This window comes from Saccopteryx bilineata, chromosome 4 (genome assembly GCF_036850765.1).
Source record: "Saccopteryx bilineata isolate mSacBil1 chromosome 4, mSacBil1_pri_phased_curated, whole genome shotgun sequence".
NCBI lineage: Eukaryota > Metazoa > Chordata > Mammalia > Chiroptera > Emballonuridae > Saccopteryx > Saccopteryx bilineata.
In genome coordinates, this window is record NC_089493.1 from 51,109,338 (window position 1) to 51,125,817 (window position 16,480).

The following is a 16,480-nucleotide window of genomic DNA, read 5'->3' on the forward strand; positions in this document are numbered from 1 at the left end:
TGCAATATAGTGCAGCGACCCTAGGAGTCAGAGGTAAAGAAAATGGTAACAGGGTGCATAAAGTGGCTTCATTAAATCTTATACAGGGACTTAGAGATTGAGCATCTAGACCAGTGCGTTTTTTTTTTATAGTTAAGGAAACAGGTCCAGGAAGAGAAAAAAACTGCTCTTAAGTCATAAAACAAGTCAGAAGCCATGGATTAGAACCAGGGCTTCTGAAGCCAAAGTCAGAATTCTAACTTCCCTCCCTTCCTGAGGCTTAGAGTACCACAATCCCTTCAACTCCTTGTTGGAAAGTTAGTGTGTGAAGCTCCAGAGCCCAGAATGCTTCCGTTCATTTAGAAAATTCTTTTAACAAATTCTTTTAAGCACACTCACCTGTTGTGTGCTAGGTGTTGTTCTATCAATAGATGCCAACAATAATGTAGGGAGACAGACAGATACAGTCCCTTCCAGAGTTCTGGTAAATGTTTAACAACCCATTCTGGTTCTTAGAGTGGGGAGAGTCCTTTTATGTAACATTTGCCAATTACCGTGGTGTAAATCCTTCCAACAGGGTTAATTTTAAGCCACCAGCATGACATCACTGAATGGGAAGAATGTACACAGTCAGCTCTGAGCAGGTCCAGCACCTCACTGGTCCCTTCCCTTGGGTCTTAAGCTTCAGTGGGAGGGGAGGCAGTGTCCAAGTAAGCAAGTAGCTTATCATCATCTATAATTATCTTTCACTGTAAAAGAAATAAAGAAGATGCTTTGAGAGAGAATAATGGGTTCTCCATAGCACAGTAAGGAAAGATTTCTCAGCGGCCACGACATTAAAACTGGAGGTTGAGAAGGGGGCGGCTGAACAAAGATCTTGGGGAAGAGCATTCAGGCAGAGGGCCTCGAGGTGGGAAGAGCTTGGTGCGTTGGAGGAGCAGGTGGAAAGGCAGGGCGGCTGGAGGAAGAAAGGCATGCAGGTCATGGCACAAGAGCAGGCAGATCCTGCGGGGCCTGGTGGGCCCTGGGTAAGGGACTGGAATCTACCCTAAATGCAGTGGTAGGACCCCAGAGCGTTTTTAAGCAAGAAAGTGCCAGGATCTGATTGGCATTTTTAAAAGATCACTCTGGTTGCTGTGAAGAGCATAACTTGTCGCTGAGCAGAAATAGAAATGAGGGACCAGTTAGAAGGCTCTTACAAAAGCCCAGGCACAAAAAGATGAAAAGGACCTGGTCTGGTGCTACCAGAAGAAATAGAGAAGAGTGGACACACTTGAGAGGAACTGAGGGGGTAGAACCTGCAGGATTTGTAGGAGGTGAAGGGAAATCCTGGGGCATGGCATTCATGCTCCCGAGTTGAGCAATCAGGAGGGTGGCGATGCTGAGACAGGGAGGCTTGGGGGAAAGGCAGCAGGGAAGGGAGAATCTAGGAGCCTTTCTGGTCTTACGCAGTGTGAGATGCTACGAGATGTCCAAGTAAAAATGTCCTATGTGAAAGTTTCTATAGGCAGCTGGGCATTGATCGTGGGGCTCAGAGGGCTGGTCTGGGCTGAGGGGGTGTGATCAGGGTTCTCGGGAGCCTGGCCCACCTGGAAGTGAGTAGTGGAAAGCAGCAGTCCATGGCTGCTGGGTCACATCTCTTGGATCCAGTTTTCCACACAGCTTGAAGTCTGTGCTTGGGGGGTGGGGTTGGGTCTGGCTGATCAAGACTTTACTGCACATTAAATGAACTTACAACACAAAGATTCATAATATCGATATTAATATGTTTCCATATTCTTCATGGAAGCTCTTGAAAGCTTATGGAAAGAGGTCCATTTTGATCACTTTCCCTACTTGGAAAAAAAGATTAAATGATGTAAGGCAGAAAAATACACTGGCTTCTCATAAACTTGTGAGTCTTAATCCTGAAGGAGGTGGCTCGTCTGTTCTCTGAAGGCATGAGGTGGTTGTCCCAGGCTGGGAGCAAAAACAATGTTAATGACAACAAATTTCAACCTGGTGTTTGCTGTTTTCAATTTTTAGGCCTGTTTTCCATGAGCTAGACATCTGCTTAAACAGCACATTGGTGAACATCTGATTTCTTTAAAAAACTGAAAGGGAGCCCTTGCTCTCTCCAACACTTGCTCCTCCTTCCCTCTCCCCTCTTGGAAGGCTTATGTGAGTGTCCCTCTTTCGGCCGGCACCCCAGCGTGCCCCTGCAGGCATTAGGGCTCCTCCATAACCCCCAGCAGTGGGGCCCTTCCCGCTCCATCAGGCTGCTCAGCTCAGGTCTGTGTGTTTCTGATTTAGGGAATTCTTCCTTAGATACTGCTACAAAGGCTTCGGAGAGTTGAGGGGACATTGTGATAAAATCACTCGTTAGCCAGCATTTGTTTATCTAGTACCAAGTAAGACACTGAGGGAGCAGATTTGATTTTTTTTTTCTTCTATGTGGGATGGTTGATCTTGAGCCTGCGCGGAGCAAGCTGGCCCCAGACCTCTCAAGTCCACATTTCTTTGCCGCCTCCAATTCTTACATGTCCAAAGACAGGGAACGATAGACATGCCTTTGTAGGAGGATTTTTTTTTTTTTAAATGAAACACGAAGCTGAAGAAAGGTAAGCTGGCAGGGCTGGAGGGCTCCAAGGTGGTCAGCAGCCAGCGTGTATCACAAGGCATGGCAGAGCCTGGCTGGAGAAAGCGGGGGGTGAATGCACAGGGCCTTGGGTAAAGAGAAGAGGGCCTGTAACCTATCTGCTTAAGTCGTTCTTGGAGGATATCTAGTTAATTCAATAAGCTCATCCGTGCTCATTCATTCATTCATGGGTTTGTTCAGCCAGCACTGTAGGGAGCCTGCTATGTTCCAAACACTGGGCAGGCAGGGCACAGAGATAAAAAGGGACAGAACCCCTCGGCTTAGGTAATGTAGCCTCTCTTCTCACACCCAGGAGAAGGTTGGTATAGGGGTTACAATGTTTCACCTGAAGGACAGCTACACAGATAAGAACTATACCTGGTCCAGCTGGGCGGGGGGGGGGGGGGGGCAAAAACTTTGGGCCTGAGTAGAGGGTCTGATCTGACCCCACCAAGGAGAGCTCTCAGCTGCCCTGGACACCCTCTCACAGACACACCTAGCCCCAAGGGGCACTGAAAAGGGGTTAAGGATGTGTTGCCTGGAAGAGACAGGATGAGGCCCCCACACCTGGGCCACAGGCTAGTCAGTCTTAGAGCCTCTGTTTCCTCTCCTTTTCAGTGGAGATAGAAAGCCCTAATCCCACCTGACCAAATGGTGGCACAGTGGATAGAGATTGGGATGCGGAGGACCCAGGTTCGAAACCCTGAGGTCGCTGGCTTGAGTGCTGGCTCATCTGGCTTGAGCATGAACTTACCAGCTTGAGTCTGGGGTCACTGGCATGAGTGTGGGATCATAGACATGACCCCACAGTAGCTGGCTTGAGCTTATAGGTCACTGGCTTGAGCCCAAGGTCGCTGGCTTGAACAAGGGGTCACTAGCTCTGCTGAAGTCCCCCAGTCAAGGCACATGTGAGAAAGCAATCGATGAACAACTGAGGTGCTACAATGAAGAATTGATGCTTCTCATCTCTCCTTTCCTGTCTGTCTGTCCCTCTCTCTCTCTCTGACTCTCTCTGCCTCTGTCACACACACAAAAAAAAGCCCTAATCCTTTGTTGAAATGAAATGAAATACTGTACTGAAGCAGCTGGGTCCCCAGGAGGTTTGGGAAAGGAGTGGAGTGAGAGTGCTCACTGCCCGGGACCGTGGGGGGCTGATCCCCGCTCTCACTGTGTCCCAGCAACTAGAAGACCTTGGCCATGGCGGGTAACCTTCCTAAGCCTCCATTCCCATTGGTTCAAGAGACCCAGCCCTTAGTGTGTGTGTTTACTGTGAGCCTGTTGACCGCCTAACACTAGGCACCAAGGGGATGCAGGCACAGGACATGGCATGGGTCCTGTCCCCCAAACTCTCCACCTTGGATGGGAAGGGGTGTCAGGAGGCAGGGCAGTCAGGTAGGGGCCCAGGATGGGATGGGGATGAGGTGGGTAGAGTGACAGGGCACGTGGGACATGCATGGGGCCCTGCTGACAGGTGGTGCAGAATAGGGGCCAACAGTAGAAGAGGCAGCAGGCAGAGGGAACTGAGAGCACAGGCATGGAGGGGGAGGCAGTGTTCCTCCCGTGCAGACAGTGGGTTAGAGGCTGCCTGGAGAGACCTCACGAGATCATAACTACAAACACTCTTTCCCAGTTAACACCCCTGTACACGTGTGAGGGCTTCCTCGGGCCTCAGGTCTCAGAGAGCAAGTGGAACCTAGAACTCACCTAGAGACGGTGTCTGCGCCCTCATTGTATGCACGAGGAAGCTTTCTGATTCTGACGTGCTCTTCTTCACATTTGTAACATTAGGAGGACATAAAGGTTCATATTGTTCTGGGGCTTTTCCTCCTGGGGAAGTCAGCATATGCCACAGGCACCCACGAAACAGTTGCTGGTGTACTCAGAACAGCAGTGGGTGTGGGCTGGAGACACACTGGTTCCCCAATGAGATAATTTTCCTGAAACATTGCCGAAGAAACGAGTGTGTGCTCATGCCATGGGGAGGGTGACGCCTTTCCATGGAAGCCTCCAAACCGATTCCTTCTCCCATCTCCCTTCTCTATCCAGCCTGGGGTACAGCTGGTCCTTCAGATGGAAGGCACCTCCATCCCCGAAACCCTCTCCTTTCCCTAAACTCCTCCTGTTGTTACCCCTCCCATCCTGTCCACTCCATCTAATCCCTTGGCCATGCATGCGCAAGCACGCAGGCACACACACAGTGAGCCAAATTCTGACCTGCAGGAGGCCGGGAAGCCACGGACAGGAAGATCCGTGCAGACACATGGTTGTATCCAACAGAGGGAAGGGACAGGAAGGATGGTGGTCAGCTGGTGATCTCGGTGGTTGGATGAATGTGAAGCAGGGTGGACTCCATGGTGTTTCTTTCAGAGAAAAAGGCAGCGGGATAATGACCAGTTAGCACAGAGGCACGAACTGACATCCAGAAGGGTAGTCATTTTGTAAAGAAGTAAGACACTGATGAATTGATTAGAGAAGCTAGAAAACAGGGTGGTCTTTGGCAGAGTAAAGAGAAGGGACTGTCCCTCTTGGAAAGACCCAAGTTGGGGCGAGTTTGCTTGGAAGCACAGAGGGACATCAAGGCCTAATGGTAAGAACTAGCTTGGTGTCACAGCCCTCAATTCTGGCAGGGGGTAGTTTCAGCTGAATGCTGAGCCACTGGGGGCAGGCACAGGGGTGTCATAGCTCATCTTCATAAGTGGCCTGAAGCTGAGGGGCACTTGTGTTGGACCCCAGTGCTGGAAGGGGGGAGGGGTGGCCTCAGTCCTGAAAGCCCATTGGATAGAGACCTGTAGGGACAGTGGCCATTTGTGTGCTCCTCCCCTCCCAAAGGAGATGGATTTGAGAATGAATACAGAAAAGAGGGGCAGAGAAACCCAGGACATCCCTAAGGTCTTTAGACCACTTGCTCCTCATTTTCTAAAGGGGAAACTGAGGCCCAGAGAGAAACACTATATGTTCAAGGTTCCACCAGACCCTCTGGCAGAACCCAGGGGGAATCCAGGTCCCCTGCCACACAACCTTGTCTCTAAGCCACAACAGTCTTAGCCCTCAGGGGCTGGAGGGGGGGCATGATATTCCCATGTCCCCTTTTCTGCGTCCTTGAACCAGCTATCCTAAAGTCAGAAGTCCATCCTCTGGCCTTTGACTTTATTAATGGTCCTCTAGCCATTTCTCTCCACTGAGGGGAGCATTACTTCCATTCCCAGAAGATTCTAGGGAGAGAGAAGGCTCTGTCACTCTGAGGTCACATGGCCATGTACTCAAGGAGTCAGTGCACACAGCCTGGCGTCCACTATTTTTTAAATAAGAGTGGTCTGAAGGAGCCCTGGCCAGTTGGCTCAGTGGTGGAGCGTCGACCCAGCGTGTGGATGTCCCGGGTTCGATTTCTGGCCCAGGCACACAGGAGAAATACCCATCTGCTTCTCCACCCTTCCCCTTTTTGCTTTTCTCTCTATCTCTATCTCTCCCTTCTCCTTTCCTCAAGCAGCCATGACTCAATTGGAGTGAGTTGGCCCCAGGCACTGAGGATGGCTCCATGGCCTCCACTTCAGGTGCTAAAAAAATGGCCTTAGGCCCTGGCCGGTTGGCTCAGCGGTAGAGCGTCGGCCTAGCGTGCGGAGGACCCGGGTTCGATTCCCGGCCAGGGCACACAGGAGAAGCACCCATTTGCTTCTCCACCCCTCCGCCGCGCTTTCCTCTCTGTCTCTCTCTTCCCCTCCCGCAGCCAAGGCTCCATTGGAGCAAAGATGGCCCGGGCGCTGGGCATGGCTCTGTGGCCTCTGCCTCAGGCGCTAGAGTGGCTCTGGTCGCAATATGGCGATGCCCAGGATGGGCAGAGCATCGCCCCCTGGGGGGCAGAGCACCGCCCCTGGTGGGCGTGCCGGGTGGATCCCGGTCGGGCGCATGCGGGAGTCTGTCTGACTGTCTCTCCCTGTTTCCAGCTTCAGAAAAATGAAAAAAAAACAAAAACAAAAAAAAAAATGGCCTTAGTTGCAATGGAGCAATGGCCCCAGATGGGCAGAGCATCGCCCCCTAGTGGATTTGCTGGGTAGATTCCAGTTGGGGCGCATGCGTGAGTCTGTCTCTGCCTCACCTCCTTTGACTAAAAAGAAAAGTAACGAGTGATCTGAAAGGAACTGTGGTGTCCCTGCCCACTTGCTTTAAATCCTGCTGAGGTCTTAGTAGTACAGTCTGGCTCCCGGACAGAGCTGGGCTTTCTTGGGAAAGTGACCACATTGCCTGGATCCCCATGAAAACCTCCATCCCTCTGACATCTGGGGGTGCCTAGCACCACAGTCAGGAAAGCAGGGCTCTGGGGCTAGTTCTCCCTGGTTCAAACAGAGAGGAAACTGGACCTGGATAATGCAGAGTATTAGATGGTGATGCTTTTCTTCCCTTTGGCTCAGGAATGCAAAATATGATCACTGTTGCCTGGAGAGTTCCCTTCCTAAATGTGTTTGGCTCCCGCCACCATTAAGATGGGTTTGCATTCCTCCACATGGCTTGGCCTCCAACTCTAAACTGTTTGCTGAGACTCCAGACGGATGTTTACATGCCAACAACTGGAAGTTGGCTGTGCGTTTGCCCAGGAGAACCTTTCAGACGTGTGCTGGGGCTGGGCCTTGGATGCCAGCGAGCTTGAACCCTCTCATTTTACAGATGAGGAAACTGAGACTCCATCTGGAGAGGTGGCATCATGTGACTCTCCATGGACACATGGCCAAGTTAGTGGCAAAGCTGAGATTAGAACCCAGATCACCCTGCCCTGGTACAACCTTCTCTCAGCTTCACTTCAGGTTCTGGTGGCTTGCAAACATGCCTGTTGACCCACCCATGCCACGTGCATGCAGTTTACGAAGACCATAAGTCATGTCTTATCTGACTGCATGTCCCCACTGGCCAGCATGGAACTGGAGCCTCACAGACCCAAATGGATAGTTACTGAATCGAAGAACTGGAGAGGAGGGTTGGACCAGAGGGGCGATGAATAAAGGTGGGCGTGAGGAAAAGCTAGTGGCCTTGGACAAATCACCACCCCTCTCCTAGCCTTAGTTCTTTCACTTATAACAGGGTCTTAAACCCGATTGAGTGATTCTCAAACTATGTTCCAGGACCCCTTAGTGTTCCCAGGAAGTATCTTAGCACTGCCACTGGGGATGTGGGGCTGCTCCTTGGCCCCTATCCCTAACCCCAACCTCAACTTTTTGTGTCTGCTTTTCATATATAGATTTTGTACCTACAGATGGAGTTCATTGCAGAAAATTAAAGTTTGGAGACCCCTAGACCATTTGATCTTTAAACTCCTTAATTACTCTTAAAATCCTAATAAGTTACCTTTCCCTAATAACAGATGTGCTACATACCACCTTTGACCCAGTGGTTAATGTCTGGGATGGGGACAGGAGTGGGGAGGGGGGTGCAGGAAGTTCATGTCCCCTGCTTATTGGGAGGAGAGAAAATGAGGTAGTGGAGGGCCCTCATTCTATGGAAGCTCTATTGCTACACAGAGCCTGCTCCTGAGCCAAGAATCGATGCCGGGGGTCTGTCTGTATGCCTGTGCTCTGTGTCTGCCATTCTGTGTCTGAGTGAAGCAGGACGGCTCAGCGCTAAGGCTCAGTGTGTGGCTCAGGTAGGAGAGGTCATGACCTGCTGGCTGGGCCACACTGCTCCCTGACTGGCCAGGTCCAGGCCCAGCCCCGCCTCACGTTGGGTTTTCCCATGAGCTCTTGAGCAACAGAAATGCCCGGTCCCCACAGACCCCCCAGCCCCCAGTCCCCCTTCTTCTTTCGTCTTCGTCCAGTCACTGTGAAATTGTTTCTCCTTCTTTCCAATTGTCCGTCATTTAAGAGCTAGACTGTATCAGTTACCAAATGCTATCTATAATAATGCTGTATAATAAATAATTCTCCTAAATCTGACTGACAAACAATAATTATTTAATTCGCCTGTCTGCGGGCAGCTGGGCGTAGCTGACCCAAACTAAGGTCAACTGAGTGGCTCCGCTGGTCTCACGTGTCTGGGGACTTGTGAGTCCCGGCTGGGTTTGGCTAGCGCAACTCGGCTGGGGCAGCTCCGCTCCACATGTCCCTCATCCTTCTCCCGGGAGGCGTGGGCAAGCCTGAGCAAGTACTTCTCGCATTAACGTCAGAAGTGCAGGTGAGCAAGCAGGAGCAGACCAGGCTGTCCTAAGTCCTCAGCCAAGAACTTTCATTTCTGCCACAAACGGCCCAGCCCAGAGCCAAGTAGGAATGGGGAGGATCTACTCTGCGCCTTTAGTGAGAGCTGCAGAGTCACGTGGCAAAGGGTGTGGGTACAGAGGAGCGAAGAAACTGGACAATCAATGCAATCTGGAGAGGGACCCCGACTTCATATCCCAGCTCTGTCACCTACTCCTTATGTGACATGGGGCAAGTTGCAGAAACTGTGCCTCAGTTCCCTCACTTCAAAAATGGGAAACATCATAATACTTATTTCATAGGACCATCGTGAGGAGTAAATGAGTTAATACACGTGACTGTCTTGTACGTGATGCTTAACAGTGTTAGTTGTTGGTAGGCAGAGCTGAGTTTGCTCCTTGAATTCAACACTTAATTTTACTGTGTCCCAAACCCTATAATGGGAATGAAGAGATCCATGAAATCCAGTCCTGGTCCTCACACTGATCGGAGGCCTGGGATGGGGAGAAGATGGATGAAATCCACTCCACTTGTGTGTAGGTTTAACTTCAGCACTTAACAGGAATTCACTAAACCCCTCAGGAGTGGAGGTACAGGCAGAGAAATGCTCACAGTGCAGGGTGACTTATCTGTCACCCAAGCAGCTCCCTGCAGGGGAGGGGCTGTACTATTCTCTAGCCACAGGGACCCCCCCCCCAGGGCAGGGCCCAGCCCCCACTCCCCTGAGAGCATCCTGGGGAAGTGCAAAGTTACTAGGTCTCCTAGGAGGGCAGCAGCCCCCAAAGGCAAGATCCCACTTCTCCCCAGAGGCAGAGGGCTCCCTGAGCTGAGACCACCCCCTCTCCAGGGGAGACCCCCCCCCCCACTGGCTAGGAGCTACTCTGATGAAGTAGGACCACTTTCTCCTTTCTCTCTGTCTCTTCTCCCATATATCACTAGTGCCTATTGCAGGGGCCTAGACTAGGCTCTCGGGCCTCATCAGCAATGCTCCCAACCCCACCTGTCTTTGCAACAATGTCCTCAGGGCAGGAGAGCTGCTGGGGGCAGCAAGGGCCACCACCTTTTGTAATTTGCTCAGGCAGAGGGATGGCAATGCAGTCAATGTATCTAAAGCTCGTTCTGCCTCACTCTGGAATGTTCTCACTCTTCCTCCATAGCAGCAGGAGGTCCACTTTACCATTTCCTGTTGCTTGCTTAGCCAGTTTCAGGGTTTTTGCTCCCCTCCCCCCTTTTGTGATTTGCTTTTAGATGTGAAGATTCTTGGGAAGAGGGAGAAAGTAGCAGAGTTTGGGTTATATTCCAGCCTCCCTCACTCCCACCCCAGGGCCAAACGTCCAAGGAAAATGAAGCTTTTGCTTACACAGGTGCGTCTGCAGCAGAGAGCTGAGCCCAAAGAACCAGCGAGGCCTGGCTGGCCGCAGGCTGCGGGGCTGTTCCCACGTAGCCTCCCCCCCCCCCCCCCCCCCCCCCGTGGCTTCCCCTTGCTGTTAGCGCAAGTCTGGTGCTCCATCCAGACTGCCAAGGCTCTCAGGACTCGGGCTGGCCTTTCTGGCAGACCTTGGTGTGATCACTGCGCTAGTGAGCAGGATCTGAGGCTGTGGGACCCAGGACCGGGAGTTTGTAAGAAGGAAGGGGGGGGGGGAGCACAAGCCTAGGTGAGACCTCCGCAGTGAGGAACTCAGTGGCTGAAGGGGTGGGAGCTGAAAGCCAGGAAGCCCTGTTGGTGGCGGGCAGCACTGATGGGACCTCAGAGTGCATTCCTGCCGCTTCCTGCTTCCTAGCTCTGTGACCTTGGCCATTACCTGCCTTCATTGTGCCTCAATTTCCTCACCTATAAAATAAAAATAATAATATACTTACTTCTAAAGTTTGTTGTGAGAATCAGATACATTTGGAACAGTGTGTGGTACCTTACCCTCAAGGAGCCTGGTGGGGGGGGGGGGGGCGGGGAGGGGGGACCGAGCAATTTGTGACGCCCCTCCCCCCCCAGCAGGCCATTCTTTTCTCCTTTCCCTGCCTCCACCTTTGGGCCACCTCTCCAATTCCTACACATGGCCCTTACGGCCGGATCGTACCTCTAAAAGCCTCCTGACACCCCAGCCCACAGCGGTCCCTCCCTTCTCCAGCAGTCACAGCACTCGGGTCACAGCGTTGTACTTCCCCTCGGCAGTTCCAGTTCCGTGGGCTGCTGCCCCGCGCTGGCAGGGTCTCTACACTCTTCCTGTCCGCTCACTTTGCAGCAGTGTTCGGGGTCAGCCCCTGGCTCAGAGCTGGATCCAGCAATGAATAAACGGACCCCATCTTGCCCTCACAGAACCACCCTCCTAATGGGGAGGTGAGAGGAATTATAATTGTGCCTAATTACTAACTGTAATGAGAAAAGGCCGAGTCATCAGTCACCTGTTCGTGAGGTATAAAGGGTGATAAGAGCATTAGGTAAGACCTGGTATAATCAGGGATCAAGGAGGCTTCCTAGGGGAGGAAGGAAGGATGTGACATTGTATTGAGACTTGAAGGTGATGAGAAGCTCATCAGAGATGTTCAGGCAGAGGAAACACATGTGCAAAGGCCCCCAAGGTGGGAGGAAGCAGAAAGGGGGACCCTGATACCTGGACCACAAGGAGCCAAAGGAAAACTCACACAGGGCTGGGGAGGCCTCCAGGGGCCCTGGGGCCACATGGAGATTTTGGACTTTCTCCCAAGGTCCCTGGAGAGTTATTTAGTTATTTGGCAGAGGTGGAGGTGGGCGGGATGGGGTGGGGGGCACCGTGGACTCTCAGCAGATGCTTCTTAAGCTAGAGTGACACTTCCTGTGGAGCTGTGGAGTTGACACCAGCTCTAGAGAACTGTTGGCCAGCATGCCTCAGCCTCAGGGACTGACTGCCCCATCTGGTGATGTGGTGACCTCCACCTTAGTGTAGAGCAGGGGTCCCCAAACTTTTTACATAGGGGGCCAGTTCACTGACTCTCAGACCATTGGAGGGCCAGACTATAAAAAAAACTGAACAAATCCCTATGCACACTGCACATATCTTATTTTAAAGTAAAAAAACAAAACGGAACAAATATAATATTTAAAATAAAGAACAAGTAAATTTAAATAGACAAACTGACCAGTATTTCAATGGGAACTATGCTCCTCTCACTGACCACCAATGAAAGAGGTACCCCTTCCGGAAGTGCGGCGGGGCTGGATAAATGGCCTTAGGGGGCCGCATGGAGCCTGCGGGCCGTAGTTTGGGGACCCCTGGTGTAGAGTGAAGGGTTTGAGAACCAGGGGCCCCAGTGATGCTCAAGCTCCGTGCTGTAGTTTCAGTGCCCTCTGGGACTCACTGATGCTTTCTAAAAGACGATAAGATTCTGAGAAAGGGAGCAGCAGCTGATGTAACTTTGGCCACAGTCCACGGGACAGCAACCCAGGAATTGTGGTTTTTTCCCCCTCTGTCATCAATATCAAGGGCAGAAAAGTGGCAAGCTGCCCAACCCGGCTCCAGTATCTCTGCAGCCGGCCTGTTGGTTCCCATCAAAAACAACTTTGTTTTGTTTTGTTGGAATTGGGGGCTCATGAGTCTCTGGGCAGAGTACATTCCCCCAGCATGAGAGCCACGTGCCCTCGGGGAGCACGCAGAGACCTTGTCGGGGCTGAGGTCAGGCGGCACACTTGACATCACTTTTAGGAAATCCATTCTCTAGTTGGTTCGGTTTGGTCAGAAGCAAATGTTAACTTGGAAAAGAAACCAGAATTTTGAACCGCAGTGCCCCAGCCCTGAGGGCTTTGGTCCTCTTCCTTGCGGCCAGACTTTCACTAAACCTGTGCCCAGGAGCTTAGGGATGGGAACCCTAGGGGAGACAGGACTCGTCTTGGATGGAGCCCTAAGTGAGGGAAGGAGCACAGGGCACCTGCCTTCCCTACCATTTGCTTCTTTCAACCAAACCCAAAGGCAGACGAGGAGGACCTGAAGGCAGGAAGGAAGACCCTTTCCAAAAAGAATTTTCTGTCCCCCAGTGGGTCCTTTGTATAAAAGGCTGATCTCCCAGGGTGACACACACCCTAGTGCCACAAGCTACTTGATCAAGGACCTGCACTAACCTCCTCCCAGCTGAGTGATTTGGGACAAATTATTTAACTTCCCAGAGGTATGATCATAACTATTGCACAGGGTTAGTGTGAGATTTAGCTGATTAATATAAAATTAATGGTTAAATACCTAGAATATGTCAGTGTTTTATTTTTCCCCTTCCTCATTGGCAGGAGAAAGCATCCTAGCCAAACACAGGTCCTGGTCTCTAACAATTCAATCAACCAATATCTATGGCAATTAACTGTGAGCCGGATATTTATCTGAGGCACTAAGAATATACCAGTGAGGAAATAGCAGTGTCGCATGGCAGTCAGAGACCATAAGGATATTATAGATTATCAGCCACGTGAGAATAAACATGTGTGTAATATGCTTATGATAATGCTATGAGGAAAAATGAAGACTAAGGGGATGAGAGTGACAGGGTGGCCTGGTGATGGACAAAATGGCATGAAACAAAGACCATGATGACTCGAGGGAGTGAGACATGTGGATAGCTGAGGGAAGAGCATTCCAGGCAGGGGGAACAGCCAGGGCAAAGATGCTGATCAGAGAACAAGCCTGATACCTTCTCAGAGCAGCAAGGAATGATGGGAGCAAATGTGGCTGGAGCAGAGGAATGCAGGGGGAAGACAGGAAACGAAGTCAGGGGGAGTGAGGTGAGCTCCTGCAGGGCCTTGCAAGTAAGGAGTATGGCTGGGGGGGGGGGGGGCAGAGACTGATCAGAGGGAGGGTATGCGGCTGGAGAGTGATGGGATGTGATAAGTCTTGGAAAGATCCTTCTGCTGAATTTGTTCAAGAAACACTAATAATAGAAAGGCCCCAAAGACACAATTTCTGGCCTCATCTTCATTGGTTCTTACTTCACTGCAGGCCAAGAAGTGGTGGGTGGGTCTGGATTTCCTGACTGCCAGAGCAAACCTTCCTCTTGTTCAGGGCCACCTCCCTCTACTATGGCCAGAGGCAGGAAGGGAGGACCAGGGACCAGGGAACACCAAAGGGTGTCTCCAGGGGGCGCCAGGGAGCCAGATAAAGTGTTGCCTCATACTCAGGGATTGAGTGCAGCTTGTGCATGTGTGTGCGTGTGTGCATGTATGTGCATGTGTGCATGAATTTCTGTGTCTGTGTGTCCATTCCTGGGACAGTTGGAGAGTGAATTCCTCTCTGTTCACCTCCTAGCTTTGCCCAGTTGTCGCTGGTGTCTCTCCTTGATGCCATGCCTTCACTGGCCAAGGACTTATGCTCCTTCGTCCCCCTGGGCTCACCTGACTAGGGTCCTGTCCCCCAAGGCTGCCAGCTGCTAGCCAGGCTGATAGGTCCATTCATGGTCTGGACTTTGTAAATGAAGCACTAACGGTCTATATACTCTTCTTCCCCCGCCCCCCTGAAGGCCATGACACCAAAGTCATGTGGAAGATTAAGAATCGTGCAGACAGGGTTGGCAGCCACATAGCCACTTGCTTCTACTGTCCTCTCCTGTATCCCCAACAAGTACTGCTCATTGATCACACTAGTCTTGTCCACTGGGCCCAGACCTGACCTCAGGGTCTTTCTTAAATTATTGCTCTAGGTAGCACTAATAATCAATTGACAAGGGTAAGTGAGATAACACAAATCTAACAAGACTACTGTCGGGTGTTTCAGTTTTGCCTCTGGGGACTATAATTCTATGACTGAAATGATGGAACTTTTAGCCACTGCATCTATTTGCTGAGGGGAAAAATAAAGGAAGTGTGGAAGAAACCACTTGTTCCTGCAGAGCAGGCCTACAGGCCTTATTCCAGTGGGTGCCCCAGGGCGTCCCCCTAGAACACTCAGCCCAGGTGTCAGCGCCCAGGTTCAAGGTTCCTCTCCGGCAGGTCGGTGCACCTCTCTAACCCTTGGCTTTCCATTTGCGCCCATCAAGGTTGCTATGGAGATCAATTGATAACATACATGTGAATGTTCTTTGAAACTTATAAAGTGCCCTACACATGGAAGGGGTAACAATGATAAAATTCTATTTGTTGATCGGTTGCCACTCAGCTAGATTTTTGGCTTGAAGTAGGATTCCACCTCTTAAACCCCGGGGGGGTCCCAAGCTTGGTGGTCCTGTTAGGAGTGACAACTGGGTAGAGACACAGTTTAGACGTGTAATAAGACTAAACACGCCCTGAAAATGGAGGGAAGGAGTTGCAGAGCAAGCAGCTGAGATCCTGGTCCTGATGCTGCCACTGACCAGCAAGGCAGCTCTGAACCAGACTCTTAGCCTCACTGGGCTAAACCCCCTCTGCCAGATGTGGATGATGCTTTCTCCTCCCAAGTCCTGTGAGGGTAAATGATGACAGACACTCAAACTTCCATACAGATGCGAGTTGTTACTGCTTATAACTTGGCACGAGCATGCCAAAGGGGCAAAGCATTTGGCTCAAGAACAAGGCTTTTCACCAGGTAGAAATTGACGTGTGACTTCACCAATCAGGGAAGAGCTTCGGGGCGGGGTGAAAGGGTGCCGGGACTGCATCTCTGCTCTGCCTCAGCTGCGCCCGGCAGGTGCGTGTCCTCTGCTGAGGCCAGGCAGAGCTTTGCAGTCCACCGGGTCAGCTGGCAGTGCTGGGGCTGTAGCACTGAGACGTCAGTCTTGAGGAAGAACTGACTCCTTAGTAGGCAAAGATGAGAGAAGGGAGAAGAGAGAGGAGGGAAGAGAGAAAAATAGAAGAGGGGACCAGCAAAAGCCAGAAACTGAGTTGGAGAAATGAGGGATGGAGGGAGGGAATTTTCTGGGGGAGGGACTGGTCTCTCTACTCTGATGGGTCTCCAGTCTCCGTAAGAGTAGGTTATATGCCTCTCCTATTGGATTATGGCCGCCCAGGGCAGGGGCTGGGCTTTTCCCATAAGACTGTGGATTCCTCTAAGCAGGGACTATGTCAACAACCTCCTAGAGGGGATCCCCAAGGATAGGGGAACATACTCCTCCCAGACTCTCCAAAGTGGGTGAGCTTCCAGAGAGGCCCCCTTCCCCTGAGACCAAGACCACCACCTGCCTGACCCCTCTGCTCTCCTCTCTTCTCACTGCCCCAGGGTTCACGAACACCTTCAACATGGACACCAAGAAGCCACGAGTTATTTCTGGCTCCAGGGCTTCCTTCTTTGGCTACACAGTACAACAGCATGACATCGGCGGCAAGAAGTGGTGAGTAGGAGCTGCCACCCCACCCACCCCTGACCTCCCCACCGCTTGCCCACCATCCTTTCACCGAACCCAGCAGCTGCCAGACTGGTCCTCCCATTTCCAGTGACTTGACTTCTTGTCCTGGCAGGTGGAGGCTGCACAGGCTCTGCCCCTGACTGTGAAACCTTGAGCATTCCATTTCACACACCCTCAATCTTCTCATCTGAGAAATGGGAATGAACACCGTTCCCCCTCCTGGTTATGGGGCAGCAGTTAGCGGGCATCAGAGACCAATAGTTATCCCCTCTCCACCCCTCTCAAGGCCTCTGTGTCTCATCAGCGAGGCAGCGCCTCTGGTCCTGGCTTCTTAGAGAACCGGGTGGGGGTGTTTCTGAGGGGTGGATGTGAATGTGCTCACAAGCTAAAACACAGGCACTGGTGGGGCAAACGGACGGGGAATGAGAAAGAGTGGAAG

The 16,480-nt window shown here is 51.6% G+C and overlaps 1 protein-coding gene and 1 non-coding gene across 3 annotated transcripts in view; one reads left to right on the forward strand and one right to left on the reverse strand.

Annotated features, from left to right (window-relative positions):
• Positions 1 to 16,480, forward strand: part of ITGA11 (integrin subunit alpha 11) — a 137,344-nt gene that overhangs the window by 16,710 nt on the left and 104,154 nt on the right. For both annotated transcript variants that reach the window (XM_066276445.1, XM_066276444.1), the window contains exon 2: positions 15,915 to 16,026. In XM_066276445.1, the coding sequence (XP_066132542.1) occupies positions 15,915 to 16,026 (112 nt within the window). The remainder of the gene's footprint in view (positions 1 to 15,914; positions 16,027 to 16,480) is intronic.
• Positions 2,409 to 2,541, reverse strand: LOC136336667 (small nucleolar RNA SNORA38). Its single transcript, XR_010731502.1, has one exon. It is a non-coding gene; the product is annotated as a small nucleolar RNA SNORA38 (small nucleolar RNA).